Source organism: Nipponia nippon, unplaced genomic scaffold (genome assembly GCF_047370975.1).
Source record: "Nipponia nippon isolate SJK-2023a ecotype South Korea unplaced genomic scaffold, ASM4737097v1 scaffold_7, whole genome shotgun sequence".
NCBI lineage: Eukaryota > Metazoa > Chordata > Aves > Pelecaniformes > Threskiornithidae > Nipponia > Nipponia nippon.
This window is the reverse complement of record NW_028262391.1, coordinates 39,284,255-39,311,338: the sequence shown is the minus strand read 5'-3', so window position 1 is coordinate 39,311,338 and position 27,084 is coordinate 39,284,255. Positions and strand designations below refer to the sequence as shown.

The 27,084-nt window shown below is 36.6% G+C and overlaps 1 protein-coding gene across 2 annotated transcripts in view; it reads right to left on the bottom strand.

Annotated features, from left to right (window-relative positions):
* The window catches only part of ITFG1 (integrin alpha FG-GAP repeat containing 1), an 86,082-nt gene that overhangs the window by 51,649 nt on the left and 7,349 nt on the right, over positions 1-27,084 (bottom strand). For both annotated transcript variants that reach the window (XM_087738402.1, XM_087738401.1), the window contains exons 4-8: positions 26,541-26,598; positions 25,854-25,928; positions 22,063-22,157; positions 5,087-5,148; positions 3,988-4,072 (exon numbers count right to left, since the gene is read on the bottom strand). In XM_087738402.1, the coding sequence (XP_087594528.1) occupies positions 3,988-4,072; positions 5,087-5,148; positions 22,063-22,157; positions 25,854-25,928; positions 26,541-26,598 (375 nt within the window). The remainder of the gene's footprint in view (positions 1-3,987; positions 4,073-5,086; positions 5,149-22,062; positions 22,158-25,853; positions 25,929-26,540; positions 26,599-27,084) is intronic.

Here is a 27,084-nt window from a genome sequence, read left to right as displayed (position 1 = left end):
TTTTGCATTTTTTCCATTAGAATATACACACACATATATACACACATACACATATACAGAAATGTAGTAGACCTTACAGAGACATATATAAAGATGTATATAACCATACATTTGCATATCTTTCATGGAAAAAAAAAATATCTTTATTATTTGAGTACTTCAGGAACACTTGGTGCCAAGATTACACTAACATCTGTGACAGCTTCTCATGAGTCACCTAATTGTTATTTTTTCCAGCTCCACTTATCTAAATAATTTCTACGTGATAGCTGTTGTTCAACCTGCTTAGTTTAAGAAAGGAAACCTTACCCCAAATTAGTTGCCTTTGGAGGTTCTCAGTCAGGATCTTATTCAAAGCTCCCCCCTTTTTTCAAATGACAGGTAAATACTCATGGCTGGAAACAGTACTTCAAATAAAACTTTCGGAAGCAGGAAATAATGTTAGACAAAGTCATCTCTTGAAACAAAACATGTTTTGCTAAGATGTAGGTGTGATCAATAAATCAGAACCTTGGACTGCAGGAGTGCAAGTGTACAAATAGAAAGGTGGGTGTAAATGAGAAGGCAGCAGCACATGTGGCATACTCCCAAGCTCACGTCTGGACCTGACATTGTTTCAGAGTCTCATATGCAGAAGGTTAAGTAAATGAGAAACGGCAGAGTGCCAAAGCACAGAGAAACAAGGAATCCTTTGAGACCTTTAGAGAATGGCAAGGCTGGCACATCAGCTATGAGGTACAGAAAAATGTCAAGAAAGGGGAAGAAAAGAGAGGCAGGCAACACAGAAATAAAAATGTAACAGGCTTGTGACTGTATATTGAATGTGTTTCTAGTCACAGCAGCTGTATCCCAGTGCCAACAGTGACGACGCTTGCAGCATGCACAGAGCAGAGTGAGCGCGCTATGGTATGTTCTGCTTCGTGCATCACACAGTTTGGCAAAAGCCACTTAGGTAGAAGGTAGTGCAATCTTCTAATGCATCTCATTTTACATTTTCATTGTGGTATTTTGATTTGGTGTGCAATGAAACCTTTTTCGGGCCCCATTAAAGATAGCCAGATTACTATTTCGAACTGCAAACCATCATACCTTAGCTTCCTTTGACTTATGACAATCATTATTTCATCATTTTTGAAATGGAAAAATGAAAAAAGGAGATGTTGAATTCTGACAAACCATTTCTAGTAAGGCATTTTCTTTAACTTCAGCTCACTACATGCAGAATCTGTGTGATAAATGACTACCTTTTGAAGTATCTAAACATATGCAGACATAGCACAGTGGGTAAATGTAGTTACTCCGATACAGTGTTATTCTAGTAATCTGAGATTTTGCCTCTTTATTGTTAGACCAGTGCAGAACGAAAAATACTGGAATGAAAATGAACATAAGCAGAACTCAACTCCTTTGCATTAAAAGTTTTTTCCTCCTACCAATTACTGTATAGCCACTCTTACACAGAACTATTCTGCTGCAGGTAGGATTTTTTGATGGTGGTGGGGTATTATTCAACTTCTTTCAGACTGCATTTCATAAAGAACATGAATTTAGAATTATATCCCTTCATGACTCATACACGTTGTTTTAGTACCATATTCACTTCAATATTCTCTAAAAGTTTGTTCAATAAGAAAATAACTATTTGTTGTCATGATTATTCTAAATTAATGCTTGGAAGGTGGAAAAAAAATTGATGCATTACTTTATTTCCTACCCACTGTTACAACAGAAGAAAGATTAAAGTCGTAATAGTACTCAAATAGCAAATTTGAAATCATAGCTGTAAGTATTTCCATAGTTGTCAGAATAAATTGTTCCTCTATCAAAACACACACATACATTTATAGCACCCTTGTCACTCACTTAGGAAAATTAATGGGCAGAAAGACCATTAAATCATTTCCCGTCCTTTGCCCTGGATGAACTGGAGTGATCTGGAATGAAGATGAAGATGATAGTGTGTATGGAGCCGTTCAGGAAGAGGAAGCAAGACCCTCATACTGCAAGATCTGTGCTGGGTGTCCTTTCTCAGAGATGAAATGGCTGAGATCTTTCAGAATAACCAGTTCCAAAAAGTCAGCTTCTGAAAAGCCAGCATCTCTTCCCATAGATGATACTGAGCGATTCCTTGCCTCTCTGTCCACTTTGCTATACATGCTGTCCCTCTACATTTATTTGCATGCATTTCTTAAGTCTCTGCACGCATTTTCTCCCATTGTATTCATCCTTACTAGAAAGATTGCTCCACTACTGCCTCACACTAGTGCTTTGCCTGTGAATTTGATGATAATTAGCAGAGTATTAAACAACTGGAGATGGAACTCCAAAACAGCAGCACCCCGCGGCTAAGCTAGCTATACTGGCCATTGTCTTTCATAACCTTGGCTGTACCAAAACCACACAGTGGTGTACTGCACTGCTGTATCACTGTGCATTCAATTTATTCACATTTTCAAAATTTTAACTTTAACATTTGAACAGTTCCACTTTTCTTTGCAAAGATATCCCAGGGTTTACTAAAATCCCATTAATGATAGACCATTTGGGCTCATTAGCTACCTAACAGAGATAAAATTATCCTACATAAAGATAGCTTTCCATATTGCCATTGTTAAAACACAAACACAACAACAAAAAACAGATTTCTATTTAGTACCTATTAAGACACATTATTCAGAACATCAGCTTGGAAAATGGTTCCCAAAAACCCAACATATTTAAATGATTTTTAAACTGCAAAAATCATAGTATTCCAGTCTTCCCTTCAGATATTATACACAAAAGTGTTTATATTTGTAGATAAACAAAGATTTTACAAAAAACTTTTACAAAGATTTTAGAAAATGTGTTAAACATTTCACAGAAGAACCTAGAGCATGGTTCAGCTTCTACCTTATTTCATTTACTGTAGATCTGTAAACCCATCCGTAGTTGCTAGATTAGGATCTAAGGATAATTAACTATCCAGCAGAGGTGTCTTCTAGTTACGTATCAGTAAACAGCTTTGCTACAACTCTTAAGAATACTTCTAAGTGGCAGCATAGAGCAAGAGAATTGGACTCTGGGCCTAATACAGAGTCCAACTTTTAATTTAAAAAACTGTCATTACCTTTAGAACAGGTTTTAAACGAAAATGATGCAACAAGGCTACCATTTGACAACATTTAAAGACAGGCTCAGTCTCACAATTAACAAGCGTGTTGTATAAATATAGTCAATTAGTTCTTTAACAAGTTATTTACATTCAATAGTGTCCGCAGAATCAGGCCTATAGCACTTTCCCTTGGGTTGCAGAATTCTTATTTTAGTGCACAGAAAAAAAAAAAGTATTTTTTGGACTACAAACCCAACATTTCCTCTTCTCCGTAGCATGACACACACACTGATAAGCCACAATTAACTGAAAAAGTACATTCTAATAGAAAAATATAGGTTTCCACTAACCCTTGCAAAAATATATTTACATATAAATTAAGTTTTTCTTCTGTTCAAAAGCCTTCCAGAATTTTCAATTACAACCATTAAGATTTTACCATGTTTCATTAACCTTTATTCAAGTCATTTTAATTCATCTACATTTTGGCTTTATTAGTTTGTACAAGTGAAGAACTGATGAACATTTAACTCAAATTATACCTTCTGAGCAAGATTAGGGGAAAAAAACCAAAATCATGACAAACAAAATACATGTCTGATAAAAGTAAGTTTGGCCTTGTACTACGCCTCAAAGCAACAGTCCTTAAGTGTGGCACTCAAAAGTAGATACGTGTGATGCAGAATGTACTGGGATACCCAAAGGTGAATTTAGTTGAATTTATTCATAATTATTCCCATATATTTCAAGATTTACAGTCAAATAGATCTAACACCTTAAAGTAAAAAACCTTTAAGAGCTAAACATCTTTATGTGTTCTTTGATTTAAAGCAGCTAACCAAAACATGAAAGAGAAACACACACTCAGGATAGTTTAGAAGAATAAAACTCACCAAAATCTGCAAACACGGACTGTCCAACAACTTTGACACCACGAGGCGTTTCCTTATTTTTTCCAGGTTTAGAAAAGTTCCCATCCTATCAAATGGGACAAAGACGATGGAAAAACTGAATTGCAGACTAAATGATAAAATTTGACTTTTGAACCAAAGAAAATACATGTCAATAAAGAAGTGCTTAAGCAGATAATAAAGAGATGCCCCAGCTATGGAAAAAAAATGCACTTTCTGAAAATTGGGACTGAGTTTTTGCATTTCTAATCCTTCATAGAATCTTACAGAAATCCAGTAATAGTAATATTCAGATACAATCGTCCATATATTTTGCAGTGTTATGATGAAGAGATTGGGTTATTTCAGCAACATAATCTAAAGTCATAATTAAGTGATTATGAATACTAATGCGCATTTATGCATATTGACATGTGATTTTATAGATATATATAATATATAAAAACACACCTGCACACCTGTTAAAAATAGCTTCTGATTTTCCTTCTAATTAGGAAATAACTTGATTTTACATTAGGTCTGGTTTAGGTCTTGTTTTACTAATCTATTATTAAAACCTAGGCCTGCAGAAAACATTATTCCAGTATTTCATCAGAAAGACAAAAGAGGAGTGCTGGATCCTTGTTTATCGTAGAACTGGATCACAACTCGAACAAAACCATTTAAAACGTTAAGTTTTGGTCACCAAGTAAGGTGACCTAAGGCCCACTTTTCTAGTCGTTGCAATCAGCTCCTGTAAAGTGCTACGCACGCAAGTATACGTAAAGCCACTGAGACAAGTGATACACCATAAATCACCACGCTAGGTGTCAGTAACCTCTTAGAACAGTTGATGACACACTAGGGGTCCTGCTAAGGTGTACGAAGGCAGCCTCACTGATTTACTTAGTAGTCACGTGAAAAAACCTGCAGAGGAACTTATGCCGAGTAAAAGATCGCCAGTGATATTCTGCAGTATAAATGCAACAGTGCAGTTAGTGCCTCAACATCGGTTCCACTCATTCCTGAAAAAGAGATGACTGACTGTTTTAAAAACTTGTCTGTGTTTTAACAGAACAGTTATTTGGGTTTTCTCTCTCACCTTATTTACCCATGTCTCAAACTGAATGTTTTGTGAATTTGGTGATGTAGTAAGGAACAAATCTGCAAGGAAAACATAAGAGAAATGAAATATTTAACATTAGACTATACACACAAATACCACTCAATAAAGATACATAACTTATAAAATATAGGTAATACATTTTAAAATACGTTATAAATATATTATATTCCAGTGCTGTTTAGATGTGTACATATTAAGCAAGAACGATTAAAAACCAAAACCCCAAAAACTGTTTTCATCCCTCATACTCTTCTGTATAAATAAATATACCTTCTGCACTCAACTTCCACATTTGTATAGTTTATACATAAATTAAGTTACGCTCACATGAGCAAGTTAAGTGCTGGAAGTAATATATATGCACACTGAAGAACATTTCTTAATAGTAAAGACAGAGTCAGACCTCAAAGCTAGAAAAAAGTATACTTAGTTATATTTTTAGTAAGTCAAAATTAAAAATAAAACCCCACCAACCATCCTTTTATTTTGGATATGTCGAATTAAGCAACAGATATACTGTTGACAGGAGAAGAAAAGGAAGACAGAGAAATATTTCAGGCTTTCTTTACGCTAAAATTCTCTTCAACATCAAAACAGTGCAAAAGAGTGCTTCAGAGGATTTATCTGACAATGCCTACTTAAAAAGGAGCTTATTAATTGCCATTTAGGAAAGCACACAAATTAGGAAAATGGGAAGAAAAAGCTTTATAAAGGAGGTTAAAAAAAAGGGGGGGCGGGTAAGGAAAAAAAAAAAATTATGAAGTCCAGCGTCAAGAAGTCTAGATTTTATGAAAACTACTGTTTTAGGTTTAAGCACTTGTTTTCTTTTTCATTGTCCTTCTTTCCCCCAGCAATTTACGATATCACTATTTGAGTTAGAACACAATGGTTACTTTGTAGGCAGGAAAAAAGTTATTAAAAAAAAGGCGAATATTAATGCCCTACCCTGAGGGGGTTTACTGAATAAGCAGGTGGACTGCTGTACAGGGAGTTTCAAATGGCACAGTAAGGGGTACTGTCTTCTGGGGGGGGGGAACACTCAACCAAACAAAAAACCCACCCAAGCCATAAACCCCCCCACCAAACAAACCAACCAACCAACACAAAAAAACCACATACACACAAAAAACCCCAACAAAGATCTTGTTTAAAGATTTCTCCCCCGCTCCGAGCTTGAAAGCTGTACCATTTATTATGTACCATCTTATTCCCCTGAATACCTGAAATGGCAATTTCCTTTAGAGCATGCACATGAAAAGCATGATAGTGTGCTTCATTGGAACGAATTATATTGATACTTAAGTATTTCTTGAAGGTAAGAGACAGAAGTAATGGAAACAATCTGAAGATATCATAGCTGTAACTTAGAAAACACATATAAACTTTCAAATTTTAACTTTGCATGTAGAAGGAAGTTTCATAGAATCATAGAATCGTTAAGGTTGGAAAAGACCCTTAAGATCATTGAGTCCAACTGTTAACCTAGTACTGCCAAGTCCACCACTAAACCATGTCCTCAAGCACCACGTCTACCCTTCTTTTAAATACCTCCAGGGATAGAGACTCAACCGCTTCCCTGGGCAGCCTGGTCCAATGCTTGACCACCCTCTCGGTGAAGAAGTTTTTCCTAACAGCCAACCTAAACTTCCCCTGGCGCAACTTGAGGCCATTTCCTCTTGTCCTATCGCTTGTTACTTGGGAGAAGAGAACAACCCCCACCGCACTACAACCTCCTTTCAGGTAGTTGTAGAGAACAATAAGGTCTCCCCTCAGCCTCCTCTTCTCCGGACTAAACAACCCCAGCTCCCTCAGCCGCTCCTCACAGGACTTGTGCTCTAGACCCTTCACCAACTTCGTTGCCCTTCTCTGGACACGCTCCAGCACCTCCATGTCCTTCTTGTAGTGAGGGGCCCAAAACTGAACACAGTACTCGAGGTGCGGCCTCACCAGTGCCGACTACAGGGGCACTATCACCTCCCTGGTCCTGCTGGCCACACTATTCCTGATACAAGCCAGGATGCCATTGGCCCCCTTGGCCACCTCAGCACACTGCTGGCTCATGTTCAGGCGGCTGTCAACCAACACCCCCAGGTCCTTTTCTGCCAGGCAGCTCTCCAGCCACTCCTCCCCCAGCCTGTAGCGTTGCATGGGGTTGTTGTGACCCAAGTGCAGGACCCGGCACTGAGCCTTGTTGAATCTCATACAGTTGGCCCTGGCCCAACGATCCAGCCTGGCCAGGTCCCTCTGTAGGGGGATCCAGCAGATCGACACTTCCACCCAGCTTGGTTTCATCTGCAAACTTACTGAGGGTGCACTCCATCCCCTCATCCAGATCATCAATGAAGATGTTGACCAGGACCGGCCCCAACACTGAGCCCTGGGGAACACCACTCATGACCAGCTGCCAACTGGATTTGACTCCATTCACCACCACTCTCTGGGCTCAGCCATCCAGCCAGTTTTTAACCCAGCGCAGAGTGCACCCATCCAAGCCGTGAGCAGCCAGCTTCTCCAGGTGAATGCTGTGGGAGACAGTGTCAAAGGCCTTACTAAAGTCCAAGCAGACAACATCCACAGCCTTCCCCTCATCCACTAAGTGGGTCACCTTATCATGGAAGGAGACCAGGTTAGTGAAGCAGGACCTCCCTTTCATAAACCTGTGCTGGCTGAGCCTGATCCCCCGGTTGTCCCGCACATGCCATGTAATGGCACTCAAGATGATCTGCCCCATGACCTTCCCCGGCACCGAGGTCAGGCTGACAGGCCTGTAGTTCCCCGGATCCTCCTTCCGACCCTTCCTGTAGAGGGGTGTCACATTTGCTAACTTCCAGTCATCTGGGACCTCCCCGGCTGACCGGGACTGCTGATAAATGAGGGAAAGTGGCTTGGCAAGTGCCTCTGCCAGCTCCCTCAGTGTCCTCGGGTGGATCCCTTCTGGCCCCATTGACTTGTGAACATCCAGGTGGAGGAGCAGGTCAGTGACTGCCACCTCTTCGACAACTGGGGCTTCATTCTGCATACTATCTCCATCTCCCAGCTCAGGGGCCTGAAAACCCTGAGGATAACCAGTCTGACTATTAAAGACTGAGGCAAAGAAGGCAGTTTGAGCAATAGTGTTGATTACTATCAGATACAAAGCAGAAAAATATTTAAAAATCTAATACATTCACAGGGAAAAAGAGAAACACGGAACAACAGAAGCCTTAACTCACTTTCCTACAGGCCAAAATGCCACTAAGTCTTTGAAAAGAGTTTTTGAGGTTCAAGTAAGTATTTGAAGTAGGTTTGTAGTATAACCATGCTGTAATTTGTACGGCAATTTGCAACTAGTTATGGGCTATGTCACATCCAGATTATGCCACAATAGGCTCTTTAAGTGTTATACTTAAATACACAGCAAATGACCAGCATTTGCTTAGCAAATGTAACAGGTTGCCTAACCTTCAGCAGACATTTTGTTGGCACTATAACTGTTTTCCCACCACATCTCTGACTCAGTTTCACACACTGTAGAGCTGACCTCTCACCTTTAATTGCTAAGTTGATCCTCTCTCTCTCTGCCCAGTCCTCTATGCAAGGAGAGATCTTGGGGAGCATTAACTCGGCACTCCCACTGGTAGTGCTATGTTTATACATGTTTTGTGACTCTGTCCCAGAATTAGACAAAATGGCATAGCTGCCAACACAAGATATAATTCACCCAGTATTATTATGTTAGAAATTCAGCTAAGAACAGCTGGTTATTACTAGGTCAAATAAATGCATCAAGTTTTTATGCAACACAGTTATGCTTCTAGGGTGGAAAAAACAAACACAAAAGGCAGATATGAGTTATGCTGGGGGGATTACAAAGTCCTTAGCTCTACATCATTTATTTAAGGTTAAAACAAAGTTCATTAAAAATAAAATGAGCAAAAATAAAACAGCAGTGTTTCTTGACTAATTTAACATGCGATGGAATTTCATTTAACAATTATTCTTAATTTAAAAACCTATACTAATGCAGCATGCTATGATAACTTCTCAGTAAAAAAAAAAAAAAAAAAAGATAAATAAATCTTTTCTTCAATGGGAAAACGCAGTACCACCTACAGTATCCTTACAGTAAAGCTTTTTGAATAAGGAGACATGGATGTCCTTAACATCTTAATGAGAAATCATATAAGCACTACTACGAATTGAACTATCTGTAAGTAGTAATATATCTTGTTTTCATTTGATCTTTACAGAGTAAATGTATTAGTTACAGCTCCTCAGAGAGCATAATGGCCGTGTTTGAGTCAAAAGACATTCCGTATTGTTCATCCCAGACAGAGTTACAACAGGCCACAGAAAGTCAGGCACTCAACATGACTGGGCAACAATGACAGCAAAGTAAACTGCAAAGTATACTAACCCTAATTTTGAGACGCAACCACTATGAACTCACTCAAGTATTAGTGAATTACTTGTAACAGGGTATGTATGGTTACTGTTTATTACACATACACACCTATTTTGTAAAAGCATGTAACAAAGAGAGAGACATTTGCAATGGATTTTTCTTATGCATTGAAAAAAATCAATTTTTTCCCATTCTTTGTCTGAAGCATATTATATTGGTTGTTTTTCCCTCCTCATTTAATCTGATTTCATAGTAAGTGTATAGAAATATTCAGAAATATGACTGCACAGGGAGTTGAAATAATATAGGAAGGCAAGGAACAACAGGCATATAAGTTCCCACATGTTAGGACCAGAATCAAAAGTAGCTTTAAAATAAACATTAAACTCTGAGGGAAAAAAAAAAAAGGCATGAGAGAACCACGGCGGCTGGGATGTCACACAACTTAACAAAATCAAAGAATACATTTAGCTATCTGCAGCGTAGGAGGAATAAATCAGGATGCTAAATGCAAGTCAAACTACAAAGAGCTAACAGAAAGACGATAATTTAAAACATCTAAAACATTTACTATGTTAAAAATGTGGAGGTGCTTATAGATTTAGTGTTCTTTCTCAGCTGCTGTACAAACCAGGTATTTTAATATGAACACTTGTTCCACATTTTGAGAGTAGGAAAATACAGCTTTGTTTTCAGAGGAGGCAATCTACCATGCATTTCTTTGGTTTACAAGAGGTCAGTGATGAATATGGCCCTCTACAGTAGCTTAAAGATGATTAAACTCAGCAACATGCCTGTTTTGCACTGAACTCCCTCCCACCCCCAAAACAGCCTCTCTTGAAAGTTAGTAAATTACTTTTGCCCTTTGCTCCTCTTCACGTACTCCTCTGTCTCTCCTTTTTCCTAACTTGAGGCATATAACATTATATACAGTGAATGGAACCAACACACCAAAGCAGCTCCAAGGCTGCTGTAATATTACACTGCACTGGAAAAATGCAAAGGCAAGCAAAGATAGCAGACAATCTTCCAGAAATAGTATAGAGGAGCTAGTGCCACACTGCTCCTAAGTTAAAGCAACAAGCCGTGATTTCCCATAGGACAACTTAATACAGGTACAGCACCACCACCTCTAGTTCTAGAGCCCACTGAACCAATTCAGCTGGTATGTTATTGCCAACTGTCCTCCTTTTTATCCTTAAGCCTTCTTAGAAGCTACAAGTCTCAAATGCTCATGCATGTTTTTGTGATTAAACACTCTAGCACTGAAATCAAATCAAATGCTTAATATTTTCAAGTAATTTTCCATTTTCATCAAGAACGTCAGAGATTTCAAAGCAAGCAAAACAAAAACATTTATTTGCAGCAGCAGTGTAAAAACGCAACGTGATTTAGACACCCCAAATACCTGTTTACAAATTTGTATAATTCAGAATTACAAATGTTTTCTCCAAGTTTGTAGGAAAGAAACTTGTAAGAAAAACCAAGCCCTACCTGGTACAGTGTTTGAGACCAGATGATTTCCAAAGGTTACTTCCAACCAAACTTATTCTATGATTCTATCTGGCTTTATTACCTAATTTTTTGTCCCTAAGAGCCAAAAGCATATGAGAGAGGAAACAATAATCTGTGCAATTTATAAATATCTTTTTCTATACAGCCATAGCAAAAACTCCTTGCAAGTATCTGCTTCCCAAAGGAACAGTGTCCATGGCAGACATCTCTCACCACTATTGCTATAGCTTTCCCTGTCTATTATTACTAAATTCTTTAATATATAAGAGCTGCAGGAAAAGAGATGAAGCCAACAAATGCATTACGATCAGTACGTTCAGTACTTGGATTACACAACAATGAAGACATACACAGTTCATTTCTACACTTCCTGTATTTTAATACACTAATCATCTTGATAACTGCAACATTTTTGTTTTGCTTCTGGCTATATCAAGAAAACTCAACTGCTCTTTCCTACAAGGAATGCCTAACATATTACATATGCTCAGGAAAAGTCACTTGTCTAAAGATATGCTGCCACATTGCCTCTGGAAGGCAGTTCTGGTTGCAATTTCAGCTGTAGAAAACAAAATCATTTGCACACAGATCTCTAACTTTAAAAAGCACGGATAAAGTATTGAGGGCTGCTGTATCATAAGGCTCCATTCAAATGCTGATGAACCTAACAATAGCACAATGTGAGATATTTACAACGTGAGGTTAGAAAATCAAACAACGTGGATGTCAACAATCTCAGTTATTTACAGAATACAAAGGTGATACTTGGGATACTTTTACAAGACAATAGGTACAGAAAGGGATACTAAAAACAATAGACAAGGATGTACCTTTAACAACCCTATGCCAATTGTAGATTCTGGAGATATACGATGGAAATAGGCAATGGGAAGAGGAAAAATCAGTCTGGCTGCTTTTCTACTGACACTGCCAGAGAAAGAATATTGGGTTAACTGGATGGACCACTAGGCTAAGCCTGCAGGGCATTTCTTACGTTTTTAGTTTGTGACATGATGTAGTAAAGATAAGTAAAATCCTTGATAGTTGGGATTGGGGAAGATCTTCATGTCAGATTCAGGCAGATTTCCTGAAGTGTAACACCTACAGCCCAAGCAAATGGCTAGAAATAAAAAAAAGCAATACTGTCTGAGAGGAAGTGTTTCTCTTAAACAAATGCAAAGTGAAATGTGTTCACATTTAAATATGTTTTCCTATTTTTGACTTAACAGGCAGCGATTAACATAAAAACAACATAAGCAACAGGAAAATTCATAAACAAAGTTCAACAGCCTGGGAATAAGATAAAGAATCAAAGAGATTACCCAGCATTTTAGATCCACAAGACTGAAAAACAACCTAAATATATACCAAACTCTTAATACAAAAGGTATCTGACACCTGCTGCAAGACAAAACCACGCTGTATTAGCGTTGCACTCACAACTTTACTTCTCCTAAAAAGTGAGTTGGTGAGCAAATTTGGCTATTCTTTGAGTTAATTGGCTTAGTAATAAAAGGATGCTATACAGGCTCTACTACATCTTATCAACAGTAAATAGATATACTGAAAAGCACTGAATTCAGCATTCATTCTTACAAAAAAAGGAAATGGAGATTATTAGAATTCACATTTCGGCTTGAAAAAGGGAAGATATTCAAGTACTTTATTGCAAGCTCCAGTAACCTGAAGCTCATTACAGAGGAACCACAGCAGTTCCATCCATCTTTATTTGATGAGATCAGCTAATTTTGACATTGTATCAACATATGGCCCAGTGAAGACTGAAAAGCTCTCCAGAAAGCCACATAAAGTACTGTTAGGCTGCACTGAGTTTAGTGCCTTTAGATCTATCTTGTTTCAATGCCAAAGTCATCTCAGATACATCTACAACCACTGAAATAATAATTTGAACACACCGCACCCATATCTTGAGCTAGATCCATTTCTGATCATTTTTGTGTAATATATCTAATGGAGCACTACATAACTACTGATGTTTATGGTGGCCCATCTTGGGCACCAAAAGCATGGCATTCTTGCCACAGGGGCTCAGAAACCAGACACTTACAGTAACGATGCCCGACAGATAATCGCCTACTGAGAGCCCAACGTGTAATTGCAACAGGTTTTTGGTCATGAAAAAGGAATTCCACAGAAAAGATGGATTAAAATGCAGGACGGCATTCAAACACCTTGAACATGAAAGCATTTCTACTCTTCCTGCAATCCTTAGCTTCTTACACCATGTATCTTACAATTTTTGCTGAAGATGGAAAAATAATCATACAGGCAATTTCCAACAAAACAGCTCTGCACCGAACAGCAGGTCAATCTCCAATCCTTATCGCACAGTATTCTTCACACAGACCATCCTAGACTCCTCTCAGCCCAGTTGTATGCAACTATATTTCTCTTATTCCACACGCCATTAGGTCAGTCCTCCTCTAATAACTTCAAGTCCATCTGTTAACATCCTTTTCTTGCAGAAAGTCATCTGGTGTTTGCTCCTCATCATCTCCATCCAAGTTCCCTACCTTCAGCCTAGATTTCTTCCCCACCTACCAACCTCTCTTCCCACTTCCTGTGCATCCTCTCTGCCTTTTGCCCCCTGCTCTCAGTTAAGCCTCCAAACCCTGGCAATAGTCCAGAGCCACAGCGGACGGGAAGGCTTTGATAATCCCTGTCTATGGTATGTTCACTATTGATGGCTGTTTTAGAAAGGTAGTAATAGCAATTAAGGAAAACAACAACAACAAAAACAACCCCCAGTTGATATTTCTAAAACCTGTTTCAAACTGGCAAAATTTGGATGGATCTTTTAATTAAAACAGCAAAAGCAAAGAGACCTTGCTGTCTTTCAGGAAGGATGTTTCAACAGCAAGTGCTAGGTGACTAAGAAAAAAGTTGCCCTAAGTTATCAAATACCAAACCAGCTCCACCACGACTTCAGTCTGTGGAAGTGGCTAAGCAAGTATCACTGAAGGTTAGAAAAAGTTCAACGTGGAGGTAGGTAGAGAGCTTAGAAGACTTCAGCCCAACTGGAAAACCGCAGACAATCTCATTAAATAAAGCAGATAGTATTACAAACCCTACTTCCAAATATTGCTTTTTCTTATTAGAACTACTAGGAAATTGCAATAAAAGCTAACTATACAGAATCTGCTCCGAGTTCACTTCTGATTATCCTTGTTATTTTCCTTCACTTTTAAGTGTTATAAAAAACAGTACTATTTATAGATGGAGCGTTCATTTCACTAATGACAGACTTGACCTTTCTGTTTAATGTCAGAGGGCTTCATTTCAGAATTAAAACCCTCAGCATCTATGGTTGTCTTCAGAAGCCACCAGGGCACGAGCAACATTAAGTTACAGCTTGATTTCACATTTACTTCAGAAGTTTAAGTTAATGAAGGAAAAAAAAAAGCCCCTATTTTTAAACATTATCAAAACGCACAAGGTATTACCCAATTAGAACATGGGTGTGTACACTCCAAACATGCCTAAAAATTTTTTCATTTCTGTGGAAGAACAGGTGTGTGTCTGCATATTCTTTAACTAGAAGTTACTTGTGGATATTAACATTCCTGCTTGTAGGTACTGGTATATGTCAATAACGTGCTGAACTAAAAATCTCTGCTTTGCAGTGTGTTGACAGAATGGGTAAGGTGACAACTGTATTAAAATCATTAAATGCCATAAAGCCTAAAGACAAGTAAAAGATAACTTTCCTCTATTTACATTACAGATTGACCCACTGGTAGGAAAAAAAAAGTATTTAAAAACAAAATTAAAAACATTATTTACAATTGTTTTAGTTGTACTTGCACAACGTTAATTGTACAATACTTTTAATATGCACAAATCTGATTTTCTATTAAAAAGTTGGGTATAGTCAGTTTTATTTCTTTCCTACAGGGAAATGGAAACCCAAACCTGACAAGTTTTGTGCTTCTGTTCCTAAGTTTTTCATTCAGGCAGAGAAACCCTCTATCATTTGGTATTCAGATTTGTTTGGCAAGTTGGCATTAGTTCTGTACTAGAGAAAATGCAATACACCTACCGCCTAGCTATAGCAATTTAGCTTTTACAATATATAGATATGGGTACAAGTACCAACGCTAATGAGTTTGCAATTAACTTGTCATGAATTTTTGGTGCTAGTTACCTGAAACAGTAAGTTAAGGAACCACTCCTTCCAGTAACTTCCTCCTCTGAAAAATTTAAGCAAAACAAAAGGACTTCATATGTTCCAAACAAGCTAATTTGTGTTTGCAAATTTTTAGGAAATGTGCTTATAATAAAAGAGGTTGTGAATTTATTCTGCTTTTCAAATGGGTCTTTCAAAATTTAATAAGTATTTACTGGAACTATTTATTAAAGCAGATGATAAACAATTATAAACAACATAATTAAGCACCAAAATCCCTTTCATTGTTAAAAATTACTATAGAAAAAAAATCCATATGTATTAATTTAAAAGCACCACTTAAATGGAAAACTTTTATATTAGATTTATGCCGAATAGCTATGCTTCTGAATATGCAGAGCAGGGGGGACTATTCCTCTGGTTTTTAACACTTCAAACATGAGTTTTCAGACAGAAAATTCTGTTTATTTTCAGAATAAAGGCAACAATATTGTTTCAAACAACAGAAGATGACCACTTGGTGTTAAAAGTGCTTTCAGAACTCATTTTCACATTCATGCTTTCTCAACAAAATGCTGTTTGGGGCAGAACCAATTTACTTCTTACCTATATTAAGTTGATTCCCATAAGAAGATCATCTTAATATCCCCCAGTGTATATAATTATAGCAGTATATAATTAAAAATTTCAAAATGAATAGCTTTTGAGACACTTCATAATGGCAATTTTAAAATTAAAACTGCTAAGCAGGTAGCACAGGTCATGGTTCTTTCAGAAAGATTAGGAAAAACCTGAAGTTAAAACAGCTATTTGTTTTCTCTAAAGATCTCTACTCATTCTTTAATTCTCTTTGTGAGGTAAGCTATGAGTAAAAAAGTGGCATTGGCAAAAGTAGACCAAGCTCAGCAGCAGGAGGAGGAGAGGCAGCTCATTTGAGCAACTCTGGTTTCATCTTACAAGCAGGAACCTCCTGTGGTATTGAACACTGGGCAGGAACAAGTGGAGGAATAAGAGGTAACGAGATCATGTCACACAGAGCATTTTTAATTAGAGATAACAAATCTCTAAACAGTAAAAATGAAAGTAATAAAAAAAACAAACAAAACTTTACAGACATAGATTGAGGTCCTCCAAAATATATCCTGTGTATCTTATACGATACATTTTTTGCCTCCATTATTTGCTGTGAACTCTCAGGTAAGCTCTGTTATCAGAGCCTAGAACAGTTAAGAAGTTAAAAGATCTACCTGTTCAAGGAATGAAACAGTGACAGGGCATTAATGAGTATTTGTTTGGGGAAAAAACATATGGGAGGGGGCAAAACCAGAGAGAACAATTTGACTTCAAATACATAAACACACCCCCAGTTTTAAAATGCCACTCAAGATAAGTTTTAAAAGGCCAGATAATTTGTTTGCAAATATAGTGAGCCTGGTTATTTTAATAGAGAATAAATGCAGATCTATTGCATAAAATAAGCTTTGATGATAATATCTGCAGAGAAGCCACCAGCTTCCATCAAGAAGAAACTCACCAAAAATAGAATCAGAGTCTGACATCAAGCATTACAGTGTCTTCAGAATCCAGGTTCAAATGATTACAACAGAAAAATCACCTGTGTTTTGAATGATTGGTTTTCAAGAAGAAAACTATCTACATTTATGCGTTTAAACCAAGAAGTGGGAATCAAAAAGAAAACATGTTGTAAATGTTCTGGTACATTAGGTTTCTAGATTCCCAAAGCAAAACAACATAAGAAAATTAACCATCAGAAATCAGTAAAGAGACTAGCAATTAGCTTATAGCAAGCTGTTTCTGACTAATGATTTTTCCCCCTTTAGTTTTCCCAGAATCAAATTTACGATTTTTCCTTCATTTATATAAACAGTTCGAGAAATATCTGCCATCATACACACCATGTGCTAGTGTTCAACACAAGACAAGTTGTAAAAGCAGTATTTCCAAACTTTGGAATCACATAACCAAATGAGGCATGGAATATTTAATACATTAGCTATTTTTCACAGCATTCAAGGATACATTGACAAATGTACAGTATGAAGTTACAGTATGATTCAGAGTCCAAGGCAGTTTGCCTCATACATTTGAACATTTTAGAAATATTTGCAGGGCCACGGCCTGATTTCTTGGTAGAAGACTTGTAACTTTGAGTGCATACAAATTTATTGTTTATTAATAATCCCAATTAATTAAGTACCACAATTTTGGCTTAGAAAGACAGCATTAGGCCTAAATGAACATCTGACATTTTAGGATGTTCTAAATAGAAACAATCAAGTTAACTAACTAGAGGAAAAAAAAAAAATGACATGTAGCAAAATAATTGCAATCCTAAAAATTTCAACTTTAGATAAAGCACTCTCAATATACCTATGAGAGCTAATGTTAAGACGGTCTAATCAGTGTTCCCCTAGTGACCCATGCTAATTTAAACTTCAGCTTGGTCCAAAGTATTTATCTGAAAATGCTGACTGTGATGCAAATCAGCAATGGCATAAACAAAATATGTTTGTCTATTGTCTAGCTTTAAATAGATGATCTGTATTGGTACCTATCTCTCTATGACTTCTGGGTGGTCTTTATCAAGTCCTTTTACCTATCTTGGCCTCAGTTTCCAGCTATAAGTCCTTTTCTCCATGGTTCAGTTCATGTATTTCAGTTGTAAAATCTTCAGTGTAACGACCATATCCCGGATAGTGTTTACTCAAACAGTATTCTCTCCATCTCTTGACTAACGCATCTGAAATGCATTTCTGAGAAAGACTGAGTTCCTTTTGACTTCAAATTGAGTGGACTAATACAAAAAGAAGTTACTTTTTACTTCCTTCACTATAAGTCAGAAGAGTTAAATCCTGTACAAATACTTCTTAAGTCACGTGATGTAAATTTTTCAGTTTCAGCATATGACATTTTTAAGACAGGCCTCTTACTTAAGGAGCCTGCTTTGGAAATGCTCACCTGGACTGGCATGCTCTGTAAAATACACCTGATGTTAATCTGTTCAGACAAGCCTATTATTATTAGCTTCAAGATTATTTTCTTAAGCTAGCTGTTAAAAAGAACTGATGACAAGCGTGAGTATGTATTACTAGACACCCAGTAGCCCTATTCCAACAAGGGTCACCACATTTTCTCCTTATCTTTCAGTCTATCTCAGTGCATGTACGAATAGTGACACTGATGGTAGGCAGCTTGACTAGACCGTTTCCTGATGTCCCTTCCAACCTCAGCCATTCTGTGAACTAGATACTCCTCCCTGGCGCAACACACGCTTAACTCATATGCAGAAGACATTTGAAAATTTTGTCTTTACTTTCTCTTTATCTGTAAAGCACACGTAGACCCTTTGGTGAAAGTTTTATACTGCATATGTTTGCATGGATTATATAATTCCTGGCCTAACTCAAAATTACTTACTGAGTTAAAAATTACAAGAAGCTGAGATTTCTACATGAGGATGCTTTATTTAAAAACAGCAGCATTACTATCTGAAACAGCCTAGTTTGTATCTCACCAAGAAAGATTAGTATTATCTTTGTTCAGTATTATCTTTGTTCTGGTTAGTGGATTTTTGGATTATAAAATCCTTACGCAGTTAGCCTTTCATGAAGCACTGTTAGGGATTAAAAACAACTTTATGAACATGTTCTCATATAATGAAATCATAACAATTCAACTTCATTTTACCCAGAGCAAGGAGGAGCGTGCCAATTAAAAGTTCTGTTTTGAGGCTTTAATATCAGCAGGTTGAAAACGGGTTAGGCAATAAACGAGCAAAAAGATTCTCAGCCCAGAGAGGAGTGGGTTTTTTTGGTTTTTTTTTGTCAAGCACACTTTAAATCTCCTAAGCTGTTTATAATGATAGAATTGCCAAAATTAGCTCAGCTAAAAATCACAGAATTGGCTGCATCTGTTACAGAATACAAAGAGCCCCAAAACATTGCAGAATATTAGAAAAAAAGTCTTAACCCCCCCCCCCCCCCCAAAGAACAATAAAGATGGCATATTTTGGAGGCTTGTTTTTTATTTGTAAACAAAAATCAGTGCATCCATTTTAGGTACAACTATATCTTCATATTCAGGAATAGTAGCATTGCCTGCAAGTAAATACTCTGAATTTTTCAGTCAAAAAGTACCACAGCAGCGTGAAATGCCACGATTTTTAAGTCTCTTGGACAACAGGATTTCAGCATGCAGACTATTCCCCTGCACCCTCATCAATGCCTCCCTCCTAATTAACGTGATTCTAACGTGTACCAGGACCTATTCTTAATGAGCTTTTGTTCCAACTCAAGAACGGTAGCGCAGGTGAACAGTCACAAGAATCCTCTCCTCTCCGCTAGCTCTACCTGAGCCACCCAGTAACCAACAGGTTCCACTGAGAAATAAGACAGTATGAAGCACACTCCGCTCTCTGCTGGTGTAGCACGGCTGTGCTGCCCCAGCTATGCTGACAAGGAACAGAGTGAAACAAACAGGAGAAGCATTTAGCTGTCTTCTGCAAAGCCTATCCAGACTGCACAGAGCCAGAGACAGGAGTAGTTGTGGGCGTACTACAGCAATATCGGCACCTTATTTTGGCCCTGTTTGGCAGAGTGCATTTAGAATCACAATATTAGCAGTCCTGTGTAGACAGTTACATACAGGTTGGTTTTTTTGGTTTGTCTTTTTTTTTTTAAATTTGTATCAGCTGACTACTTTTATGACTACTTCTATGAGTCACTTGCCCAGCTCTGTGCAGACTAACACAAATTAAAGGAGACATGGTGAGAACACTAAACAGGTATTTTTTTTGAAAGAGGCACAATGAGACTCAAGGTGTAATTTCATGCTTGGTTAAAGGCAGGCTACAACTGCTGCTACTCAAAGAGGAGTCAACCTTCTCTCTCTGCTTACATTGGCTCTGGCAATCCTGAAGCTGTGTGGCGAGTTGGATCAGCTTAATAACTCAAGTGAAAATGAATTGTGTTCCCTGCCAGCCCCAGTTCCTGAGCAGTTACTATAGCTGATGTGAGGGAACTACCATAAATGTGCAGACAGGACCAGACACTTGGTGACTTTTAATTTTGGCAGCAGGTAGTCTTGGAATAACACGTCAGTCATGAAATATCAGATATCACCGATAAGGTATTATTTTTCAGCAACATATGCCTTGTTCACAGTTGGTCCAATTTTCATAGGGAAAGCAAAAAAAAAAAACAATTTACCATTCCCATCTTAGAAGCAAAAAATTATTTTAAAGAAAATAATTCTATGGTAATATTTTCTCCAGTTTTCTTCTCAGAATGAATTATTTTCCTTGAAATTTTCCTCAGGTTGCTGTAACATAACACATTTCAGCCTGAGGTGTTATATCCTTGCTGTTACAAGCAAATAAAAGTCAGGATCTTTCTATTGGGAGTGCTTCATAGAAGCTTCTATTTACAACTTGAGAAAGGAATATAGATGTGAATCTATAAAAGCTCTCGGCATTCCCCACATAAAGATCTTGACTTCCATTTCTGTTTCATAGAGGAACTTCCATATATCACTAGCACTAACTGGAACTCTCTGGACATTCTTTAGGCTGTTAGCTGTCATAAAAACCTTTGTGTGCTCTTGCAAAAGTGGATCTATCTGTGATTGATCTACGTAAGCAACTTAGACTTCCTACCTTTACCTACCCGTGAGTATAGATTTCAGTATATTCATCTTAAAATGCTACCTGGAACGCTGATGTACGCTGCCCATGCCACTAAAACAAAATTCCAAAGGTTTTATAGAACTAAGTGTGTTAGAATTGGTTATTACATGACATTGATTATGGTAAGCAACCGTATATTTAATTTTCCAGTTGGAATTTCCACTTGACAGCTTCATGCAGAAATGTGCCAGAACTGAATATTAAGGTTTGACTACACGCTAAAGCAATTAACTTAATCCCCAACATTTATAAGCATCTTAATTAAATTTATGGACTCTTTCCTCTCTCATTCCCATGCTACTAAATAGGAAAAAAATAAGCTCTTTCCAAAATTACCATATATGAATTAATGTACATTGCACATCTAGCAGAAGATAAAGCATTTCAGAATTCATTTAGTGTGTGAAGATATTAAGTTTAGCACAATATTTAAATGTGCTTGCAGGTATGAACCAGGTATGTAAGTGATAAAAAGATTCATCATGGTAATCGAAGGCTAAATTGCATTGCGTATTTCACAAACAAACCCTAAACAAAACCAAACCACCACCAATAAAGAAGAATACAGTTTTATCTACCATAAGAAAAGTTGTCTCCAGTACTCGTTTGTGAACACTGAATTATAAATAGGTTATAGGATTGCTCATATAGTAATAGAAGAATAAAGTCTCACATGTTATTTTCTCAATCAGTGATAGAATTAACTACAACAAAATAGAATGAAGTCATATTGAAATCTTCAAGGAAAAAAAATTAAGTCCAGTCTTGAAAACACTCTTCTGAATGAACTATAAAACTATTTTCAGACTCAAGATGAAGAAAACGCAGCCCTGCTTCTGATTCAGTTGCAAACTAGAGTACAGCATCACGAAGAACAGGAAACAACGCTTTAATGGTGAACACAAAGCATTAGTTCTGATTAAATTATCATCAAGAAGTAGAAAACGTTATTAGGTTATTCATGGTGGCAGTTACATTTAAAACGCAGAATTTTCAAATTGTAGATATTAAAATAAAACAGTTAAAAATAAAAAAATTAGAAGTAGCAAAGTAATATAATTACTGAATACAACATTCCAGAACCAATTCTTTACAACCATCAATGAAATTTACTAAAATATTAGAAGGAAATTGCAATACATTACATTGTATACTTAGTGATAAATATCTTTAGGAAGGTATTTAACACTTTTATGACTTACCAGCAGTGAAGTCATTATTTAAATCTATAAACGCATGGGAGTGCGGTATATACATTTTACTCTGAGTTTCCAACGCAGCATGCCATGATAAGTTCCTACAGACAAGAATAAAAAGCAATACATTTCATCGACACTTAGGGACTGTTAATCATGATAATATACCGTCTAAAAAAAAAATTGTGAAACTTTAAATAAAATTGAACAGAAAGCACATTCTCCTAATGCTAAGCTAAAATTACTACTTAGCTTACAACATACTAAGTTACTGGAGTAATTGCTTGAAAGGTTCTGCGAAGGATGATTCATAGCACAGGGGCTTCAGTTAGATTTTATACACTTTCTAAAGCAACTTTTTTTGTACACAGAAAAGTATCACCATCCACAAAGCGAAATTTAGTGCCTAGACTTCAACTGTAAATCTTGAGACACTGATCGCTTGTCCTCCCTGGTTTCCTCAAGCAGTTTTACTATCAGTACTTGTGAAATCTACTTTAGGATTAATAAAGATGAGCAAAAATGGACATAATCACATGCTGTTAAAGCAGCTCGTGCCTGCTGCACATAAATGGACTTTATTTTCAGTCACTTAAAAAACCCCCACAAGAATTAAACTCTGACATTATGATGGACTACAGGCTAATTATGTCACTTCCCAAGCAGGTGATCCCTTTATTTATTTATTTATAAACATACATGCCCTGCTGGTTTCTGTTCTAGAAATGACTGAACTTCCAAACCGCCCTATTAGCAGTACACTGAAATATAACAAATCCTTCAAAAGTCATAGCAGTTGAATCATCAGATATGTTACTTTCAGAACCTTTAGCTAATACACTCAGAAAAATCTCGGTATGCACTATACAACAGCAGGACAGTGACATTACTACCGTCGGGAATGAATTTGTTTATTCCAGTGACATTACATACATATAACTAAAGTCTTTATCTTCTGTGACTCATTTTATGGTAAGAAAAAAAATAAGCTTCAGATTACTTCCCAGAGATCATAACTAAGTCTTCGAAATGTTAAAAAGAATCACTCAATCTTAAAGAAATAATTAAATATTTTCTATAGGTTTTTCTACGTATTCAGTTTTGAAGATAGCCAAGAAAGTTAGTTATACAGCTCTAGTATAAATTTTAAAACATTTTAGATTAAAAATTAAAAAATGCTTTTCTAAGCAGATGACATAAAGCTGTTATCCACGTACAAGACATTGCTTCTGCTGTTACCTATAGCACGCAGTCTTATTTTGAGCTGCAACAAGTAAGTTTATTTGTATCCTAATACTACTGAAAGGATTTCTTCAACAAAGTAAAACAAATCTCTCCCATTTTTCTGTATCTTCAAAAGCTCATAACATTTTTCAATATATAGTCATTGCAGGGTGTTCAGAAACACCCTTGTGAATGTGAAATTTCTGTTCCATAAGCTGTCAGTTTAAATAAAAGTAATGGTGATAAAATTCAAGTTGGGATTAATGATCAAAAACATATTGCCAAGAAGGGTATAGTTTCCATTTACACATTTAAATGTTATTTACCCTATATCACTTCTGAACGATCTCTAAGGAAAGGAAAATAGTCAGTTAGGAAAAATAGGTATAGACTTGTTAAACTCACTGATGGGGTGTGTGGGGGAAGCCTTATTTAAACATTTCTTAAGGGCCATGGAGATGCAGGATAGAAAGCTGATATATTGTTGCCATAGAGACAGAGTAACCATCTCATTGATCTCTCTGGTGGTAAAAGACCTCTTTTGAAACAACAGCTAGAGAGAGCCACATAGGAATGCAAAGACTTCCTAACACACTCCTCCTTTTAAAATAATCTTAAGCATTGATTGTATGAAAACCTAAACCAGCTGTGATGCCAACACCTGGATTTCTCCTGACACATGCAGAGCTGCAAGCTTCTATGTTAATGTTACTAAATAACATTCAGGACTATCCTATCGAGTTCCACTTAAGCGCTGCAAAATAGCAAGTTAGAAGATGCAACTTCTTCAAACAACGGATTTAAAGGTCCAATCCTCTAAGAAAACACAAGCCCAGTTCCTAATTTTTCCAATTTTCATTGGAAATTATTCATTATTGCTCAAAAGAAAATAGTTCAAAAAGTAAATGTCAAAAGAGTGGTTTTCCTATCATCACAAAGCTAAGAACAATGTATTTATGTTGACATTTATAATCCAACTCGCATCCTAAAAACAATTTCTGCTATCTTTTGAGCACATTCTTTGAAAATCGAGAGAAAAATCTCTAAATCACGGAAAGAGCTCTAATTCAAGTATCTTTCTTTTGAGGCTTCTTTCTTCGTCAAACAATGCTCAAACCCACAACACTATCAATTAAGTTCTTCAAGACTGAATGTATGCTAAGTTCAGTTTGGCAAAAGTCACAGGAAAAGATGTACAGACCCCTATTTTTAGTTGTTTAAAAAAAAATCATCTTGTTCAGTAATGAAACTTTCAGTAACTCAGAGTCTCACCAATTTGTGTCCTTGAATACAGAATCACAACAGCTCTCAAAAGCCAAAGCTTTCTTTTTCTTTATCAGATTACAAACTTCAAAAGCAGTATCAGGAAAACTGAAAAGAATGTGAACTCTCCTTCTCGAGGGTCCAGTAGTGTTTTTAACAAATAACTTGTAACTTATTTTCAAAAGACAGATTTAAAGTTCTTTGGCACCTTGCCTCATATTAGAGACATTGCTACTTTTAAATTTTTTTGTTTAAAGACTGGTTCTTCTGAGTCAGTAAAGATCCATTCTTTTGTTATGCTTTGATTTCAGCATTCATACCCAAAACAGCTAAAAATAATCCTTTGCATAGTCCTTACTAACCATTTAAATATGCCATTAAAATAATAATTTTTATCCCAATATTTGCTAGCTAGTCCCATTCTAGAAATTCCAGGGCTAGCAGAAACTTTAATAATGAAACTTAGTCCCCTTTACTGCCACCTCATCTCATAAGACTGCAGTCAACTTCTATTTGCCAAAGAGTGGCCTTAGCCACTCCTTAACACAAAAGATGTGATACAGAGAATATCACTTGCATGCACGCTTATATTGCTACTTAAAGTCGCCTCTGTTAGGTGTCTTAATGAATCTCATCCCCCAATAAGCATACCAAATATTTTCCTTCTTATACAGCTTAATACCCTTACAGTTTGCACTTCCCGTGCTTTTGATTTCCCATGTTGTCTAACCTTCCTGTTACAATTAATTTCCTAGACAAATGAGAGCTGAATTTTTTTTTCTAAGTTTACCCCAAACTCTTGCACGTTTTCCTTTTGCCATCCCTTATAAGATCTGTTTCAGTACGTCTCGCATTATCAACCTGTCACTTCATCTATTGGACTAAATGCAGCTTAAATTCTATAGATGCTACCTGAAAACTTTGATTTGTATTTTTGTACAGCACAGAATTCCGTAATACAGATTATAATAATAAAAACCAAACTGTACTAAACAAAGGAGACTATAACTGTTCCAAGAAACAAGTTATTCTATTTCTCATGTCAAATAACAGGGTTTTTGTTTTCTCAGGGCTCATGGAATGTCTGCCTCCCCTATAAAACAGCTACTTCCTCCTATAAAATAACGCTTTAAAAATTAGAAGCAGAGTATCACAGAATGTTTACAGATGATACACATGGAAATGAGAGAAGATTCATATGTTGGCACAGTGCCAGTTAAACATGAGGCTTATGCCTCCTAATAAGAACAGAAGTGGATGCACAATGACTGTTATAGAAATTCATGCTAATAAACAAACCCTCAGCTTACCCGCCTATCAATATCTGTGGCTTACTTGAATCACTTGTGACACCAAAGACGTCAGGAATCAAGTCTCCATTAAAGCTGAAAATGCAAAACAATTTCAGTATCACCTTAGTCGTCATAGGAGTTGAAATTAACTGTTCTTAAGTTAACCTGTATTTGGTTAGCATTTTCCCACCAAGCAATGAAGAATTTTCAGCTGTGTAGTATTTTCTGAATTTTGGCTCTTGTCCGAGATACTGGTAGTAGTACGCTTCTTTCAATATTTTACACTGGGCCATGCATTTGATTTTCCAGGTATACTTCCCCCCTCTCTTTTGTTCAGCACTTCTCGCAGAGGGAAGTGCACTGTAAAAGGGATATTTGCTCAGTCTGATAAGCCTGTAAGGCTTTTGCTTTACAAAATTCACCAAAAAATGAATGGCTCTTTTTCTGCATAAAACAGAGTACTGAAATTAAAAAAAAAAATAAAAGCTTATTTAGTTACCATTGCCAGGATGATCTAACATACAAGATTTGTAAAGATGACTGTTATGTTTCGTCATCTTTGGTTAGACCAGTTGACATTACACAAACCACCCTGTTCTTAAAAGATAAAGAGCATGTGTTTCAAATTCTAGTGTTAAAATATATTTAAGTTGCTCTTAGTCACTATTATACATGTTGTTTTGTAAAAAATTAGGTCATACTTACTCCATTATTAGAGGCTCGTCATGAAAAGTCTTATTTAATATAGTTTTATGGTTAAGATCTGAAAACACAAAATATTAATTTGATTCAGTTACTAATATGTTATGACCTTTGCATTTTTAACTTAGACATAATCATTCTTCTATTAATTTACAACCATCAATTTTATGATAAAAAAAAAAAAAATCAGCCACCACTGAACATAAACAACTAAATGACTTCCTGAAATTATGCAGGAAAGATGAGTTACAGTTAAAATGCTGAAGCTTCTTCTCTCTCCAATAAACTCTTTGACAAATTATTTAAGTAGATCTTAGTGAAACCTATTTCTATGACTGCAATCACATAGACACAAAATCTGAAATAGTTAGGATGAAGACAGTCTAAAAATTTAACATTGTACATAAGACCTGTTTAATGTTTTGTCACTGTAAAAAACCATTCTTAATCATTTACAGAGTGTTTGAAATAAGGATTAGAGGTAGATGGCCTAAATGGGAAGCGAGAATTTTAAGTCCTAATCAGGTTATCACCTCTCAGACTTCAC